Raw genomic sequence first — 19310 nt, forward strand, 5'->3', positions numbered from 1 at the left:
GAAGCTGCTGTAGGGTGAGCATTCTGAATTTTGGTACCACCAGGAAGGTGTTTAGAATGGATAGATCTAAGATTCGGCACCAGGTGCCCTCCTTTCTGGGTACCAGGAAAAGTCTGGAATAAAAACCTTGGCCTATCTGTTCTGCAGGAACAGATTGAATTGCCCTTATGGAGAGGATAGACTGAACTTGGTTTTGTGCCTCTGCCCACTGGTTTGGACAAAGATCTGGGAACCCTTTTGGGGTTGGCAGTGTGTGGAAATAAAATTTGTACTCCTGGGATACTATGTTGAAGACCCATCGATCGTTGGTGATGGAGGCCCAGTTTTTTGCATGGTAGGTAAGTTTTCATCCTAGGGGCACAAGCAATTGGACAGAGGTGAGAGGAGGAGTTGAGAACTCATTGTGAATTCTTTCCATAAGGGGGTGGCTTAGCACTCGCTGTTTTAGAAGTAGAGGTACTCCATTGCTTAGATCTCTGCATACCCTGAGACTGTTGTCTGGGGGGGTTCTGCTTCCCCTAGGTCTAGTCTGAGGTGGCCTTGAGGGGGCTGGAAAGGACCAATGTTTTGAGGGGCAATGCCTACTGAATCTTGGAGGCTGTATTTGCAAAAATTCTTTGACTGTCTTGCATAATATTAGCTTTTTCTTCCATCTTTTTTAAAACCTCTTCTGCTTTGGTGCCAAACAGATTGCCTTTGTTCAGAGGTGCGTCCAATAATTTTGATTTGACATGGTCTGGCAAGGTCTGTTCCTTAGGCCAGGCATGCCTTCTAAGTACAGAACCTATGACTGCTGCCCTGCAAGATGCTTCTAGGGTGTCAAACCCACATTGCAGGGTATGCTTGCTGACTTGGCTTGCAGAATGCATAAGCTCCTGTAATTCTTTATTTTCTGCACAGTCAGGGAAGGTAGATAATTTTTGCTTAGTAATTTCCATAGTATGTTGCTGGTATTTCAACATGTGAAACTGACAATTTAATGCTCTAATGGCAAGAGTTGGACAGGTGTATACTTTTTTACCCCATCTGTCTAATGCTCCGGAATCCCTGTCCAAGGGTGGGATTCTTAGCTGTAGTTGCTTTTATTCCTTTAGATCCTTGGGAAATGACCTCTGGATCAGCAGTAGGATTCTTGAAAAGAAATTTGTGTGAGTCAGGGACTTTGTAGTACTGGTCAGATTTCCTGGGAGCAGGAGGTAAAGTATCAGGAGTTAGACTGGATTCCATAAAGACATTATCCACAACATCCAGAACAGGAGGGATAACTAAGGGTCTGTGTTGTAGTAAATGTAAAAATTCCCTGAGTCTTTTTTTGGACTGAGGATAATCCTGGCATTCCAAATGAAATGGTCAATCAAGGTATGTAAGGTTTCACCAAAAGAAAAATCCTCTGGAGAAGAGGCAGAAGGAATGGATTCCTCTGCATATGAATCCTCATAAGCAGATAAGGGCATGTCTTCATAATCAGAAACCTCAGAGTCGTAGGACTCTTGGTCAGATAAAGCTGCTGTGGACAAGTCTCTTTTCCTTTTAGCAGGGGAAGGCTGGCTTCCCCTAATCAGCATGATAAGGTCTTCCGCCATTTTAAGCATCTGTGATTGTGGCAAGTAAGCAGGCACTTGAGCTTGTGTCATCATTTTTTTAGGTATAGCTCATACTCTGGGCCTTAGAAACTCAGTAGTTTTAGAAAGAACTGAAGATGCGAAAGAAGTCGTCGGTTTGTGTCGAAGATCGGTAGTGTGAAGAACTTCCTCAGATGCCGGTGCCTGCACAGCGGCTCCTGAACCATCCAAGGTAGGGACATCCACAGGTTACGTAGTCAAAGAAGAGTCTCGCGGGATACCGGACTCTGAACGGGTCTCGGTAATGACCTGCGAATCCATTGAAGCAGGCATCAGGGGCTGTGAAAGCACCTCACTGAGTACAGGCGAACTGGTGACTAGCTTAACGGAAGCTTCGTCAGCAGTTTTGGACCTGTGTGGTCTGTCTCTGTCTTTATCCTTATGTTTTTTCATAAGATCGGTAGTTGGATGGCTTACCGAAGCCATTTCGTTATACGGAGATCGAGAGCAAAAGTATTTAGCTACAATAAAGGCCCGAAGACGTATAGTTCAGGCATTGAACAAAGCACAAAACCGGCAGCGAGGGACGTCGTGGTTTGGGCCTAAACAGGTGACGCAGTTAGAATGGAAATCTCGGTGTGGTATTTGCTTTCCACAGGCAAGACAATTGTTAGCTTTTTCTGACATCGTTTAGAGCAAGAAAAAAGGATCCCCAATGGGGTATTTAGCTTTAGAAGACTTCAACTTCAATTTCAGAAATGAAAACTCAGGTAGCGGCCAGCCAGCACTCGTGCAAACTGCTTCTGCTTCGGGCTCCTCAGCAAGAAAGACTGATGTAATGGCGTTGGCTGCCTGTTTTTATACCACTGATGACCTGACGTCAGTCCTGAAGCGACAGCAACCGACGCAGAAATACTAAGCCTCTGGTATTCGGGCCGACTGAGGACTACCCCTGGCAGGATAATCCAAATGTGATGACTGCAACAGTGAAACATGAAAAACATCATTAGTTATATTGACAGCTCATACTTAATCCAAGTTCTTGGCCAGGGATGAATGACCAGATTTCTATTAGCTGTCTTTTAAAACTGAGCTTTAGAAAGATGATATTGCTATCTTTTTATTAGACAAATTTTCTCAGTATAGTATTTACAATAATGATTGCTCTTACATAAAACTAATTATTATTGTATGGTAAAAGAAAGTTTACATGTTTATGTATTCAGATATTCAGCTTTTGATTTTTGTTTACTTCAGTTTTTAACTTATTGAATATGTTGCCTCATTGCATGATTTGTTCAGAAGATTCGGCTATCAAATTATTTAAACTGACTACATGATTTTAAAATCTTTTGGCTGTCACATGATTTTAAGCTGATCACATGATTTTTAAAAAGTCGTCACACGACCTTTTGGAATTGTATTTAAATGGTGTGTGTTTGGTTCACTTCATCTGAAGAAGTTTTTTAAAATAAAACAAAAGTGCTAATATTACATTTCAAGTTGTTTGAGCTAGATTTGTTAGAATCTGTGTGACCTTGCGTGTGCTTTTTATCAGTTTATCTTTTGTTTTTGTTTTACTTTGTTAGAAATGTTGGAACAGGAAATTACTGTAACTCAGGAAATTACTATTTTGAGCTGGGATATAGAAGCTGAACTGCCTAGGCCTAGTAAGGGTTTGCCAAATGTAATGCTACTGTCTATCACAAAAGCAATTACTAAAAAATGGAAATCAAAATATAAACAAACCACAACTGAAGTACTGAATGTTGCAAAGGAAATAAAAGAATTGGAGGTGGGATCTTTAGAAAAGGGAAGGAGCAAACTACACAGAAATACATAAAATTTGTGGAAATAATACAAGTAGAATAATTTTCAGGAGGAGGACTGACATTTCAGGGAAGGTAGGACTTGAGCAATCTATGTAATGTTGGAGTAAATCATAATTGTTAAAAAAGATACCATATCTATAATGCATGAAAATGAAAATTGTTTGTAATAATTTTTCTTTTTCCTTCATTTATGTGTACCAATATTCTTACTAAATATATGTGAATTTAATAAAGGTGTTTAAAAATAAGAATTTTCCTCGTGTTAGATTCTGAAAAATCACCATAGTTTTCTGAGGTAGAAGATGAGGCAGTCTAAATATAATGCAGCATGAATTTCATTTTAAGGACTTCAGTGATATCTAGTTCTCTACTCCTAGTTCAGTTTCTCATTAAAATGGGGTTAATAGCAACAAAACTATGGTTGTTCCACAATCCAGAGGACTACAACCCTGACTGTACCTTAGATGATTTGGGATGAACTAATGACCCAGACACTGGACACATCAGTAAGAAAGAGTGGGAGTTAGTGGCCACTTAGGGAAGGAAGAAGAAAACTGCAATACCAACACCTACTGGTAAAAGAGATGTACAGCACACAGTGAGATGAATTAGAATGTTCTTCTTTTGGCTTTTCCCGGTTAGGGATCGCCATAGCGGAACTCCGGTCCGCTAATGATTGGCAGTAGATTTTTATGGTTCAATATCAGCCAAGTACCTCCCATCTACAGTAGCTAAACACACACAAGACATAGACACACAGACACACATTTACATAATTTGGCACATGTAATGGTGATGGAGCATAGCCATCTGAAGATGTCAGCTGCCAGGGAAAGACTTAGACAAAAAGAAAAAAGAATGGCAGAAGTCCAAGACTCCTGTGAATGATGACTCAGCTTGTTCAATATTGCCTGGGCCATGGTCAGTATAGCATCTCAGGGGTGTTTCACGGTCACATAGGCATGCAAGAGAAAGGCATATATCACAGAAACACACATAAATATAATAATGAAATATTAAAATTATTTATGTCTGGCTTACAGGTACATTGTTAGGTACCACTGATATTTTATCCAACACCCTATCCCATGCAAGATTTCCATGTGGCTATGCTCAGTGCTTAGCTTATGGGATATGAAACAATCAGGACCCATTCAGCTGTAGCAGGATTTGCTCAGACAAGGTAAAACTCAAGTCCATCAAGAGAAACGGGGAGGGTTAATATTTCACATCTTTAAACCACTATACAAAGAATAAACCTTTTTTTCCGTATCAGGGTCTTCAAAGGAATACACAACAGGATGACATAAAATAAGATACAATCTGTGGGAAACTATAGGATGGATAGAACAGTAACATAAGCAAGGGCCCAATACATAAACTGATGTACAGAATTAATTCACCAGTTAGCTCATACATTTGCACATTTAATATTTCAGGCATTCCAGGCAGTGAAATAATGTTCTGAATGACTGAGTTATTCATAGAACATCTAAATTATGTGAATGAAAAGACAGATTATATGTAGCATACCTGTTCAATCTTCACTGCACCGACAATAATTTCCTTGACCCTTTCTTCTGAAGGCTTATTTACTAAATATTTAAACATCAGGCATGCAAAATCACAGTGGAGGCCCTAAAACAAGAAAAAAAGAAGAAATGTGCAACTATTGACTTTTAGTTAGTAATATACACATGACAATTAAAACATGAAAAAAAACAAAACATGTTTATTTAGCATGTGATTTTGTGACATCCACTGCTTCCAGAGGAGGAATCTCTGTGCTGACAGCTAAGAAGGCTAAAACCATTAGCAATGGTTAATAAAACATGGAGTGCATGAATTTCAGAACACTTCATTCAGTATCTGATTGCTCTATTCTTTAGTTATACATGTTTCTAATCACTTGAATTGTCAAGGAGCAGACTGGTCTAGCTTGGGTTTCTGAGGTCAGAAATCCAAAGGAGAGCAAGTAAAAGTGAAATAAACAGTCTCATGCACATGCATATACTGGAAATTTCTATTACTGCTGCCCATGGTGTTCAATTTGTGTCAGCAGTCAGCAGAAAATTGCCTTAGTACTTTTCTGCTAGAAAACAGAGCATATTCAGATGAGAAAGAAAAACTCCGGAAGACTCAATCCAAGTTGAAAAATCTCATTTCCTTTATTGTGGGACAGATGAGTACTGCTGGAAACATGACAATTATCAGGCAAGTGCAGTTGCATTTATATAAGACAAATTGTCCTGGGGAAGACAGAGACGGCATGGGAACTGCTTCTGGTTAGACAGCTGAGGGGACTGGACAAATGGTGAGCTCTTACAGTGCCCATGGATTGGATGCTGGATGGTTGTCATAAAAGGGGCCATTGCAGCCTGTCTTCACCTCCCTCCTTTAAAGAATGTTTTCCATGTAAGATGATCCAGGTGATGCACCTTCACAGAAGTAAAGAGATCTAAACACTTAGTCAAAGTCTATATACAGATCTGCCGAGCTTTGAAGCCAGCTTCATCAAATTTGTCCCTAATTATAAAGACATACAATATCAGAATAAAAAGTAAAAACAAATATAACAAACAAATATAAAAAAGTCTCCCATATCATAGATCCTTTTAGTCTTTCTATTGGAACAGTGGCTCCACTTCTACAGGAGGGTGGGTGTGGGTAAGAAGATAATGTAAATGATGAAAAATTCATCAGTAGTAAGTGCCAGCTAGGGGGGGCAAGTCTTAAAAAACCCACAGTAGCACAGTGGATAGCATTGTCACCTCACAGCAAGAGGTTCCCCCATTCAATTCCCAGCTGGGGTGTTTTCTGTGTGGAGTCTGCATGTCCTCTCTGTGTTTCCATGGGTTTCCTCTGGGTGCTCCAGTTTTCTCTCACATTGCAAAGATGTAGGTAGACTGGATACTCTAAACTGAACACAGGTGTGAGTGTGTGGTGTGGAAGAACTACTGTGGCAGGGCTAGCAACTCAGTGGTGTAAACCTTGGTTCTAGATGATTGTCACTGTTGAAGTGACACCCCAACCCCTTGTGCAAAAATGGGAAAAAGGGGATGTGGATGGATGGATGTAATTAACACAAACACAAACTGAATATTTAATTCTCCAAAAGCCATTTTGTAAATAAGGAACTTTTTCCTTTCAAATTTAGCCTTATTATTCAGACTATGCCAGAATAAATCTGGGAAATACCATGTCCCTGTGTGCCTACTCTCTGCCTATTGGAGGTTGAATGTAAACTTCAGCTGATAAGCCTCTTGAATGTGTCAATCTACTCCCCATTAAAAGATGTTCCTCAGGCAAATGTCAGTAAAAATTCTTGTGGTTTGGTTTCCTGAGGCTAAGGTTGCTGTGGATGGAGAAGGATGAGTTGAGCCCTGGTCTTTTCATGCTAACAGTTTGATTTGCGAGTGTAATTAATTTTTCCCGTGTGTCATTTTTACTCCTTGTAAGAAATCAGAGTTCTGTTGTCCCAGACTGCGTAATAACAGTTTATTGTAGTGAGTAGCATACAATAAAATTGCAGCAGATATAAATGTCACAGCAGCATATTCAAATAGTATATAGCAACATAATATATCAAATAACTGAAAGCATGAAAGTAGTTTAACAATGATATCTGAAAGAGTATTGTACCAGGCTCCAACTCAATTCTCTGTCCTAAACATACATATTATATAACTTCAGTTCAGTAACTTTCTTCTGGTAGTTGTAGCCACACCCTCAACTTTTATTCCCAGGCCTTGTCCTGCAGGTGCCTTGTAGTGATTGTCTATTCTTTGTCTAGCATTCCATTGAAAGTATACATATCTTTGCCTTCAGAAATAAAATTCTGTAGCTTTCCCTTGGAAAATAATCCCCGTATTTAATAAACTCCATGTAGGAATAGTGCAAGCCCTACATGGAGTGTACCATGGCCGTGTCTGCAGATCTCTCTTGACAGCTTGACTTGCATATTAATGAAGGCACGCTACTGAGGGAGAGCCGTATACATAGTTACTGAATCAGTGTAGGGGGTGTGTTACAGTGCTCGGAGATGTGTAACACACCCCCTGCACTGTCAAAGTGCCATACAGCACTAAAATATTAAATTGAAGTTTTCCCGGCCACTTGTAAAAGTTATATGTAGGGGTGTGTTACAGTGTCCATAATACCCCCGCCCTGCACTGTCACAGTGTCGTATGGCACAAAAATATTAAACTGAAAACTGTTTCCCAGTCAGTTGTAAAAGTTATATGTAGGGGGTGTGTTACAGTGTTCGTAACACCCTCTGCACTGTCAAAGTGCCTTATGGCACTATAATATTAAAATAAATGTGTCCTCGGCCAGTTGTACAAAATTATATTTGTAGGGAGTGTGTTACAGTGTCCATAACATACACCCTGTACTGTCAGAGTGCCATACGGCAGTGAAATTAAATGTTAAAAAGTACTGTCCCTGTTATTTATTTTAGTTATTTATGTATTTATTTTTTTATTTATTATTTTTGTGTTTGTGTGGCACGGCACTTAGCAAGAAACACGTGCCAGACATCTAAAAATAGAAACCGGATGCTTTTAATTTTAATAGAAAAGATTAAGTTTAAGCATAGCTGAGCCGGTTTGCATGGCACGGTACTCAGCAGTGCTTAAATGTAACTGAGAGCTATATAGAATAGTATAGGTCTGATCACCATATCCTTGGTAGCTGAATGATTAGTATGATGGCCTTGTGTGCAGTAGGTGCACGGTTTGAATACCGGCCATTCAGCTTTTTATATGCAATAGGCAAATGTTGTAAATTCTCTTTGTTTTTTTTTTTGTGTTTTTTTATGTATATATTGAAATTTGTTAACCGGGTTAGTCCAGCTTGATCAGAAGGCCTTTTTCAGTGGAGACCCAAGTATAAAAGCTCCAGTTACACACAAGTGTCCAATACATTAAAGTTACACTACCAGATAATGTAGTGAAATGCATATGTTTAGAGGATATAAAGTAAAATGGATACGCATAACAAATTAACATTAATGAATGAATACTTTCAATAATTGTTTTTTTTAAACTCTGGTTTGCTCATAGCTAAGCTGTGCTAAGCGAAGCCAAGCAATGCTTAAACAGGACCTGTTTTAGCAGTACTTAGCAACATGCAGCTCTACTTAGCTGGTCTGGGCACTGCTAAGCAGTTCCAGTTTAAGCAGTCCTCAGCTCGGCTAAGCGAGTTTGCGCACTGAAAAGCATCGCTAAGCATTGTCAATTTAAGCACTGCTCAGCTAAGCTTAGCAGGTTTACACGGTGCTAAGCTTTGCTTAGCATTTTTAAAAAAGGTCCAATAGTGACAAAGGATGGGAAAGTAGCCTTATTTAAGCTGCACAGGTGGGAATACAGCCATAACCTACTGGAGTTTTATTACTGCAGGAGCTATGACTGGAGTCAGACAGGAAGCATGCTTTCAGGTGCAGCACTGGGGCATGTTGGAATCCAGATTCATGATTGGGCCTTGTCAAAGACCATGGTGACAAACTGCTGCAGGGCCAATACTAGGGCTCTGAATATAAGTCCGAGACCTGGGACCATCTGGCATGTGATCTCACCATTGCTATTGGAATCCCTCACACTGGTGAGCAGGTGCATCACCATTATGATGACCTGAAGTGGAGGAAAGGGGTGGTCTTGGCCAAGTGGATCCAAGATGCTTGGGACCAGAATGCCCTAAAAGTTTGTAAGTATAGAAACCATTGCTTTACCAAATTCTAGCATGAATATCTGACAGACAGGTACGCATAATGGTGTGGTCCCCTTCCCACAGCTGTAGTGGAGAGGGATTGTAACTTGGAGGCCCACCCAGTGCGCTTAGCGAGGATGCACGGAGAATGTGGTGAGTACAGATATATCTTACAATATATAATCATATAAATAAGAAAGAGTAAGTATCAACTGCCAGTAGGTATATTCTGTTCTGAGTGTACTACAATAACATTATTAATGTGTCAGAATGACATGTGTATACAGATTTAATACTAATGATCTGGTAATAAAGTACACTGGCATTCTAAATGTGAAGGGAATAAATGGCATTCATTCATTTATGATCTACAGGAAATACAGTACAACTGCAGAGAGAACTGTGAAGGAAATAAAGTTAGCATTGCATATGTTCTGCAATAACAGCACACCTTCAATACATGCATTATTTAAACTTGAGAACAATAAAGTTTGTCAAATATATACCAATGACTGTGTCATGTCACTCTCAATAAAGCTTTGTTCTGCAATTGTGTGTATTCTGGTCTGTTGTTGAAGAAATCCAATTTTACAGGTGCTACAAACCAAATATGGGTATAACACAAAGACGTGATTGAAGTTTGGCTGCTAAAGAACTGTTATGCTAAAGTGTAGATGTGGAGCAGTACTACAAGATAGAAGGCAAATCGATATATGTTCTGCACTAACATGTGATCCTTGAATAGTAATGTGCAAGGTATTATAGTGTTTTTCTCTCAGGATTGTCTTGTATTAACCTTAGCATTTCAGCTATACACATTCCTGAATGTAGGTACACTGATGCAGGCAAGTATGACACAGTGGTAGTTGTAGACTGCAAATATACCCTCTGCAAGTGTATATGGGTCAGTTAGACATTGCAGCACCCTGATATGGTCTGTAGAGATCACACATATTCCCATCCACTAGGGGTTAATTGTGTACACCTGCATTCCAAGTATTTACACATACGTCACCTACTATCTCTGTCATGCATGAATCTCATGCATGTATGTTCAACTGTCACTGCAGTCTCCTGTGACACTGTACCGATATTACCAGGTCTGACTTTGTCAGCAGGTGAGCTGTGGGCACATATCAGTCAACCAACACACAGCAGTGGCCCAGTAGCTCAGTGTGATAAGCAATACATATGTTATTTCTTCCACACACAGACCAGGATTTGAATCCAGGGACCGTTAGTAAGATTTATTTATAGTAACAGACAAATAGTACTGACTATTTATAGAAACAGTCATGTACTGTTAACAGATATTCTTCACACAGGACTTACAGGTAAAGAAATTTCTGTAGTAGCTGTATGAAGGGTATACTATTGTCTGTGTCTAGATGTACTAGTGTGTAAACATCATTGCTCATCCAGGTGATACAACTCCATTAAATAAAAAATCATGACGTACACTACAATTCGAATAACTAAGACAACTAAAATGTTCTACTGTTAGTACAACTGTATGCCTGGTGTGTCTGTGAATGTCTGCTGATAGTCTAACCCCATGCCTAAGAATGACAGCAGGATAGGTATAAACACCCTGCACTATGCATGATACATGTCTCTCAAGTGTCACGCTGTCATGGCTAGTGATCACTGTTGCCAATAATCTTGGACACATACATAAATCCAGTTAATGTATGCCAGTAGCACACTCATAGAACATCAGTGTAGGGCACACCTTTTTAGTCATATATGTTCTCCTGACATGTAATAGCCCTCTGTAGTTATGTACCTATAGTTCTTACAGCTTGGCCCATACTATCCCATTTGGACAGCTTGAGAGGTATGTACATGCTACAAAAGCTATAGGGCACATGAAGATGTGAAAATATAGCCTATACAGTTGGTAATGGAATGTCTTTCTCTCTCTCCACCCCTTAACTGCATCACAAATATTTATACTTATACTACGGGTATGGTTTCATTTCCACATATGTTGTTCTCAAAAACTGTTGGGCCTTGTATTGTATTATTGGTTATATATTACAATGGTTGCATACTAACATACCTTGTTGAAATTCCACTGTTGTTGGCTTTTTGCCGTAACTGTTACTGGCATGATGTTACAATACTGACTATTATTCCAATTATGCCTGTGTTCTGTATGCTATGCAATTTTATTGTTTTGGGTTTATTGGAACACCCATGCATGCCATTGCAACTAATGTTTAAATGTTCTATTCATGACTAATCTATAAACCTTGACAAACTTCAACACCATAGCACGATTGGGTAGGCTGGTTCCAACAGATCTGCCTATCCCACCTCATCTGGCCATGGCACCAGGTCCCAGCACATCTGGGGCCCAACTTGGAGCTGTTCCTTCTGCTGGTCCTGCACCACCCTCAGATGGAACTACCTCAGGTGACGAAGCCCACCCCCCAGCAAGGCTGTGGAAAAGAGGTTGTCACCCAGACTCATGTTTCAGGTATAGTGCACAGGGTCATCCAATGTGACTTGGATGATAGACTGTGCCAGATCGAGGGCAGACTGGCACACCTCGAGGGGCAGGCTGGCCCCGGCATCCAGACCCCAGCACAGCCACCTTCGGGGCCGTGAAGGGGCAGTAGTGACTGCCCATGGGTGGGGATCTCAGTTCCACTGTTGCCATCTGGGGGCACGTGGTCTTTCAATTCCCAACCACACTCCCAGTCCAAGGTGTTTACCCCCCCCTCATGTGTCATACACCACCCCTGTCCACTGTCTTGCCTGTCTTGTTTGTCTGCAAAAGCAACTCTCCTACCTAACTTACCTCCCTAAATGTACCCACAATCCTTCCCCAACATCCCACTCTCACCTTAAAAAAAAAGGCATCTGTCCCAAAACAGAAGTTTGTCCTATACATAACTTTCCATTTTGCACCCATGTACACTGCCATGAATCAATCATCCCATCAATTAATCAACAAAGTTATGTCGCCCACACTCCTACCTGTGCGGTATGAGGCTCCAAATTATAAATTGTCCACATCATGTACAGCTGTTGCTGCCCAAAAAATGGAGAACTATTGTTCATTCCAATCCTGCACATCCCTAGCTGCCTTTCATATTGTTTTCCCCCTGCTTGCCCCATTTCACAACTTTCCTATCACCCCTTTTTCTTTTCTTTTTTTTTTTTGAAACTAGAGCAAGTTTAAGCATGGATACACACCACTTAGCATGGCAGTGCATCACACAAGCCCACACAAACCCACTTAAAACTGCTTTAATCACCTTATCTGATTCAGGCACTGTTCTGCAAATCAATAAAATAACCGGCCTGCCAAGTCTCAAACCCAGGACGTGATGAACTATAGTCAGAACCACACACCACTAGACCAACTCAGCTCTGGGAATTACTCCTGTTTTTGTAAATATATCATGCAGTACAGTGATGTAACATTAGGGAACAAAGACACACCTGAAAAGTATTGAACCCAGGACCCTCTGAGTTACAGTTCAGTACAATGCACCACTAGGCCAGCTCAGCTCTGGAGAATTGCTGGTGTTTTTGAAAATATATCATGCAGTACAGTGATGTAACATTAGGGAATAAATACAACCCTGCCAAATATTGAAACCAGGACCCTCATAACTACAGTTCAGTGCAATACACTACTAGGCCAACCCAGCTCTGGAGAATTACTGGTGTTTTTACAAAGATATCCTGATTACCACTGACACTACTTTTACATATAATGTGACAAATGACAGCATACTTGGGCCTGTGATGCAGAAACTGAATCAGTGCACAGCCAAAGACATGTTGATGGATTGACGGGAGGCCTACAATATCAGGTACAGCTAACAACTGCACAGACTGTTACAGAATATCCACAGTTGTGTCACCTACTTATGGCATGGTTGTCATCAAACCTATTCTGTGTGCTCAAGTACTGGCAAGGCAGTGCAGATTGATTTTACAAAAGCATGACAGACAGGTCAGTGTTGCACATCATAGCCATCCAAACACACATGTTCATGCAAATCCTGTGTAACACACTGTATGCATGAACATATGCCTTGCAAATACACCTACAAATAATAATGACTCCGTATTTCTATCTGTTACATTCCTAGCATGTCTGAGATTTGGACACCCACAGTACAGTCTGTTGCACAACTGTATGCTTGTCAATAAAACCTAGAAATAACTGAACTCTGCAATGTCCAGCAGAAATGGTTGCTGCTACTGCAGTCACTGCCACCCACAGTAGCATGTCAAAGGCCTGGAGGGTGGGACACGTCACAAATATGAATACATGTCTTAAATGTCCCCTTCCACTCTCTGGATGGCACTACTACTTCACATATGTACCAGAGGCACATGCCTCACCTGGACTGTTATGGGTATCATCACCCTGGCCATGCTGTGACACAAGAGTTGACACTGCTCTCTCACTGACATATACAGCTTGCTGTCCCCCAATCTTTTCACAATCCTCAGTATGACTCCTGGCCAGAATGCAGCAGCTGAGGCCTGCTACACATGCAGCAGTATGTTCAGCTACCTGCTACAGACCTAAAACACCACCCAAATACCTAGAACAGGGCATCCACACAACAACCATACATAAAGGGATGGAGGGGAATGTTCAGGTGACAGGGGCATTTGTCACAGTCTACCCCTATAAACATACACAGCTGATGGACCAGCATCAACTGCATCAGTATGCACATTCAGATAAAAATTATGAAAGACACTCACATCCGCCTATCTCCTTACTGTCCCCAATAGACATTATTAAACAGTAAACTGCCACAGAATCAGAAAGTCTGTTAACAATGGCTAAACACAGCATGCACAACTGCGGACATACCACATAATCCAAACAGTGAACATTTTAGAACAGAATAGTTCTACCTACCCTCTGTGATGCTGTAGCTCCAACACATCGATAATGTCCTCCTCACAGAACAGGAAAAAGGCCAAGGCCTACATGAAGGCCTTAATTATAGCACTGTGTTCCCATGCCAGTGGCTAATGGCAATGCAACCCAGCTGTTTTGCATGCTATTAGCAAGTGTGAGTCACAGATTGGTGTACAAGCAATCACCTGTTCATCAGCATTACCTACAAAAGGGGAGTTGCTGCCTATGGTACAGAGGTATGTGATTTAATTCATGAAAACTGCGATTTCCAAGGAAAAATACCACTGGACTTCTGCTCAAAAATGAGTGCAGCAGTATACTAGGTATGTCATCCAGTTAACCATGTAATGGAATGCAGATGTGGGGATGCAGTCATGGGAAATAGGAATGTCAACAGTAGGTCTCAACAATATCTTGGAATGACATGTTGCTGTTAGTCTGCTGTCTAGCACCTACAGTCTTGCCTTTTGGCTCTGTCTGCAGTGACATAGATTGCAGCTCTGGCCCCTGAGTCCCCCCAGCAATGGTCAGCCCACATAGAAATGTTACTGGATTGTCTGCTGTACAATAGTAACAGTAACTACTGGTGGATACAGCTAACATATCACATCATGTAGTGTCATAAGTCCCTCTCGGTTTGTGAATGTCATACAGGGTTAGTTCAAAGATTGTCTAGGTGTCCATGACTGTTTTCACTGTACTCTGGCTAGGTCACTGTGTACCCCACACCTGTATCATTGCTTGACAGCCATGGCTAGCATACCTGGTGAACCCCTGCAGCAGGACAGCAGGGTATAAGCAGTAGTAGTGAGGGGACACAGACTCTGCCTTAGCAACACTGTCTATACATTGAACATAGAATGTAAGGGAATAAATACAGTACCAGATATCAATGTACCATTACTGTGTTCCAAGGGATCTGGCATGTCGCAGACACATTCCCCACACTCTGGGGACACCCACTATAAATTGTCCAACAGGTTTCCAAACATCCATATTTGTCTGGCATGGAGTTCAACTATATCAGGCACTTATACACATTCTACAAACATTTGGGTACTGCAGATGTCAGACACCTATGAGGAGGAAGCCCTACACCACATATGCACTCATCTCAGTTATTGTGTAGCACAGATGTTGCTGGAATATCCACATGCACTTGTAGTACCACTCACATAGGTCTCACATGTTGGCTGTATGACATGGTACTGTAATGTTGCCCATAGGGGCACACCACAGTCGATAGCAGCAATGGGTGTAGACACATAACAAGACAGTCTCTCACCAGCATACAGGCAATAACTGGTATACCTAGGACCATACAAAGTTACTAGGCTATGGGCCCTAAGCCCCCATATGGCTAGGCCACATGTTAGCCCATGTGTATGCAGGGCAGCACCTGATGCCCCAGTCCGACAGGGACACAGGTGGTATTCCAAGGGTGTATGTGCAGTTACCCATCCAGTTATCCAGGGTCCGCCTGCAAAGGTGTAAATAGCTACTCTGCCTGATGTGGACAGGGTGACCATTCTACAGCAGGGCGAGTGTGTGGGACACACATCTGAGTCACCAATTAGACCAATTGATGTCACACACCAGTTTGAAGGTGTGTGTGTGTGTGTGTGTGTGTGTGTGTGTGTGTGTGTGTGTGTGTGTGTGTGTGTGTGTGTGTGTGTGTGTGTGTTAGTGTGTGTTAATAGAGTGGAACTTGAGTTGCACATGTGCAGCAGGGCCAACAATGTGGAGTCCATGACTGCCTTGCATGTCAGACAGATTCTGACAAGTATGTATGACACCGGGTAGAGGACTGGGCTTATAGCCTATCTGTGCATGGTAGATGTTTGAGGCCCTGGCACTCCCTGGTGGGAAACATCTGTGATGTCACCACCTGCTGCATGTGCTGTGTGAGGTGAATGACAAATGGGGCATTTTACACAATAATGGGTCTTGTTGCGGGGAATACAAGGATGTTAGCACCCCATGTGCCTGGATGACATACCTATAGGTATGAGGTGGCCCATGTAGAAGGTTTACCAAACAACAGAAGCAAGATGGTGGTGAAATGTCATGTTGCCATCGACCTGTGTGCACAGATCCCACATGACTGACTGCGTGCCTAGGATGTTGTTAGTACTGTGATAACATGTGGGGACATCACTTTCCACAAAGGGTTTGCGACTGCATATCATGGTATGCGCCCTGAGGCTATGTTTCTGGCACCAGTCATGTATCTGCATGAGACTCTCTTAGGCAGATGTCCACATCTGTAGGGAATCCTGTGACAGCACATAGCATCCAGTCATCTGCAGACATGGTTGGCCAAAAGCCAACGGCTGTGCTCTGCACCACAAACATGTACATCACACATAACAGAGGCCCAAACATAGAACAACAGGTTACACCACTAGTTATGGGTCAACTGCTTGGGGTGGAGTCCCCTATGTGGACTAGCTGGGTCATGTCAGCGTTCCAGTGTGCTACCCCTATGGTAACATATGGTGTGATGCATACTTGGGAGCATATATCTATTATGGCCAGGTGGGTTATAGTGTCAAAGACTTTCTCCAGGTCAAAGTAGGCAGTGTGCACTGTGACCCCCCCCATCCATAGCTTTGGTGATTGTGTCAAAGAGACCAATGAGTGTAACAGCCATGATCCCTTCCTTGACAAAGCCTGTGTGTGATGGAGAGTGTGGAGGTCACCAATGTCCTTGTTAATAAGGTTCATGATAAACTGTACTATGGCCTTGCAGAACAGCCGCATTAGGCTAATGGGTGTATAATGTGACAGATTGATGGATGCACCTCCTTACTGTAAAGGGGTGAAAGTGGTTTTCCTTCACAAGGCTGGGACAAAGGCATTAGACAGGCCTCCTTTGAAAATAGTGGCTTATGTTGTTTCCAGGTTATGCTTGCAGTCATGTAGGATGCATCCTGTCATGTGATAGGCTCCCATGGCAGATGTATACAATGACTTTCACATGGCAGTGGTGACCTGTTCCCTACATACAGGAGAAGGGGGCAGGTATTGTGGACATCCTGATGTACTGATGGAGGGACAGGGGGTAAAGTCTCCGCTGACTCTCTCAGGCATCAAATATGCTATACCTACAGCACTGTTATAGCTGGTGTCCTTGACCACCAAAAGAGAGCTGATGTAGGTGCTACCTGTGATGTTGCAGACATATGTGCAGACCGGGAGATGATTGTCTATCGTGGATGTCAACAATGTTGGCTCTGGGTTTGCTGTGCAGGTTTCCAGGAGTGACCCCCCTTCACTTGTTCACACTAATGACACATTGACTGTAAATGGTCAACTGCCACTAGTTTGTCCCGGAAAGCAATTTGTCATCCCTATTAGAGACACTTATGTATTGCAAATGTCCACCAGACAGGTGTACGAATCCTTGCAGAGTATGATGCAGTCCTGTAGGGTATACTTGACTCCATGTATCTATACAAGTGCACATCTAGCACATGTGTGTATGTCTGGATATTGGTGCCAGCCCCTACAGAGGGGTTTAGGGCTGTGAAGCTGTATACACCACCCCCTAGGAGGCTGTGTTCCACATTGGAGGTGTGTGACCCTAGCTAGATGGGTATTGTGGGAGATGGTGACTGCAAACATGACCAGATGATGGTTGCCTTGCCACAGAGGATAAAACTGTAGGGATGCTGCAGGGGTAACCTGTGTTGTGTAATATCCACCGCAGTGCACCTTCATCTCATGTGGGGGTAGCCCATATCTGCACCGAGGTGTTTGTAATTCCAATGTTGATGGCTCTCTGGTCATTTGTGGCCTTGCATGGGTACATCGTCCAATGTATGTTTGGGTTATTCAAGTGACCCAGGATCAGGGTACAGACCCACATCACAATGCAGTTGTGGATGGTCCATATAGGCAGGATGGGCTTCCTGGTCACATGTGGTGGCTAGTAGCTAGATATGATTTGAAAAGGTATGCTGACAATGGCAAACTGCCCCTGCAGTGTCCCTGTGAATTCCACTGCCTGTACAGTGTGGAGGTATGTATGTGTCTCATATATACTGAAATCACATGTCCTATGCCATTTCCACCCACACTTTCGGGTATGATGGTATGATAGGACGGTTGACCAGGTAAGGCTGGGGTGCTCTCTGCACCTTTGAAGCATATGTGTGTGACTGCACAGATTTCAGCATTTTCCCTGAGGGCAGAGTCATGTATAGACACCTAGGGTGTGGCAGCATGACTTTCAATGTGTGCTCTGCACTGACAGTTGTATGTTGGTACTGATAACCTCACTACTTTCCCTAATGAAGGCACTATGGGGATGGTTAGAATCATTGCCAGATTCCTGAAGGCCAGTTGAGACAGATGGAGGCCACCTGTTGCATGATATCATGGCCTGTTAACCATATCAGCCCTGGCTCACAGGTACTGGAACCCCCTGCAATATCACAGGATAAAAGGCCATATGTTAAGGGCAATCATTTCCTGAATGTCTTGCAGCATAAGTCTGGGTAACAGCAGAATGCTGCATAGTGCTAGTGACATACCTGCATGGGGCACACAATCAGTGTGCTCACTCATGTCTCACTGCACATAGTCCAGGGACGTACATCTCAGGTCAGGCACAGTAACATGGACTGTGACAAACTCCTGAAAGTACCTGTTGGTGAGATACAGCAGTGTGTCTGCAATATGGCAGAGTCTGTCACCTGACACACAAGTAACTGTGACTATCCACATATACAGCCAGGTGAGAGGCACATCAGTGTGTCTCACAATGGAGTCTCCTATGTGTAACATGTTTGCCATGTGCTGATGCCTCCATGACTGTAGGACACAGGTGTGTGGCCATGTGTGGTATGTGCTGTGTATGGCTGTGGTGTTCACATGTGGCTTTGCCTTGTGGGTATCCTTTGTGGATGTGTATGTTAAGGTCCACTGCATATGTCTGTTGTGTAATGTGAGTGGTGTGTGAGGTGTACTGATTGTGTTGACAACCTGTTTGGGGACAGATACATGGCCTTGACAGGGTGAGAGCATGGACTGCAGGTTACTACTGACATTGCACCTCTCACACAGTGTGTTTATTGGTGGTGTTTGTAGATGGTTGTCCATCTGTGTACATGAGGCAGGTGGTACACTGTGCCAGGACAATCACACTGTCGAGCCATATAGTCCAAAATGTGATAGAGGAAGGCCAGGGAGACCTGAGGGGTGGGCCTACAGCCCAGGTGCATATTACAACAGTATGAGGCTGACACCACAGCATACCATGTAGACAGGATATGAACAAGCAGTAAGAGGTGCAACATGTAA

The 19310-nt window shown here is 42.5% G+C and overlaps 1 protein-coding gene across 1 annotated transcript in view; it reads right to left on the minus strand.

Moving 5' to 3' along the window:
* Positions 1 to 19310, minus strand: part of RRM2B (ribonucleotide reductase regulatory TP53 inducible subunit M2B) — a 1174820-nt gene that overhangs the window by 326932 nt on the left and 828578 nt on the right. Inside the window, exon 7 of the mRNA XM_044065668.1 lies at positions 4928 to 5032. Within this exon, the coding sequence (XP_043921603.1) occupies positions 4928 to 5032 (105 nt within the window). The remainder of the gene's footprint in view (positions 1 to 4927; positions 5033 to 19310) is intronic.

The sequence above is a fragment of the Protopterus annectens genome, chromosome 3.part0 (genome assembly GCF_019279795.1).
Source record: "Protopterus annectens isolate FY-2018-M chromosome 3.part0, PAN1.0, whole genome shotgun sequence".
NCBI classification, from domain to species: Eukaryota; Metazoa; Chordata; order Ceratodontiformes; family Protopteridae; genus Protopterus; species Protopterus annectens.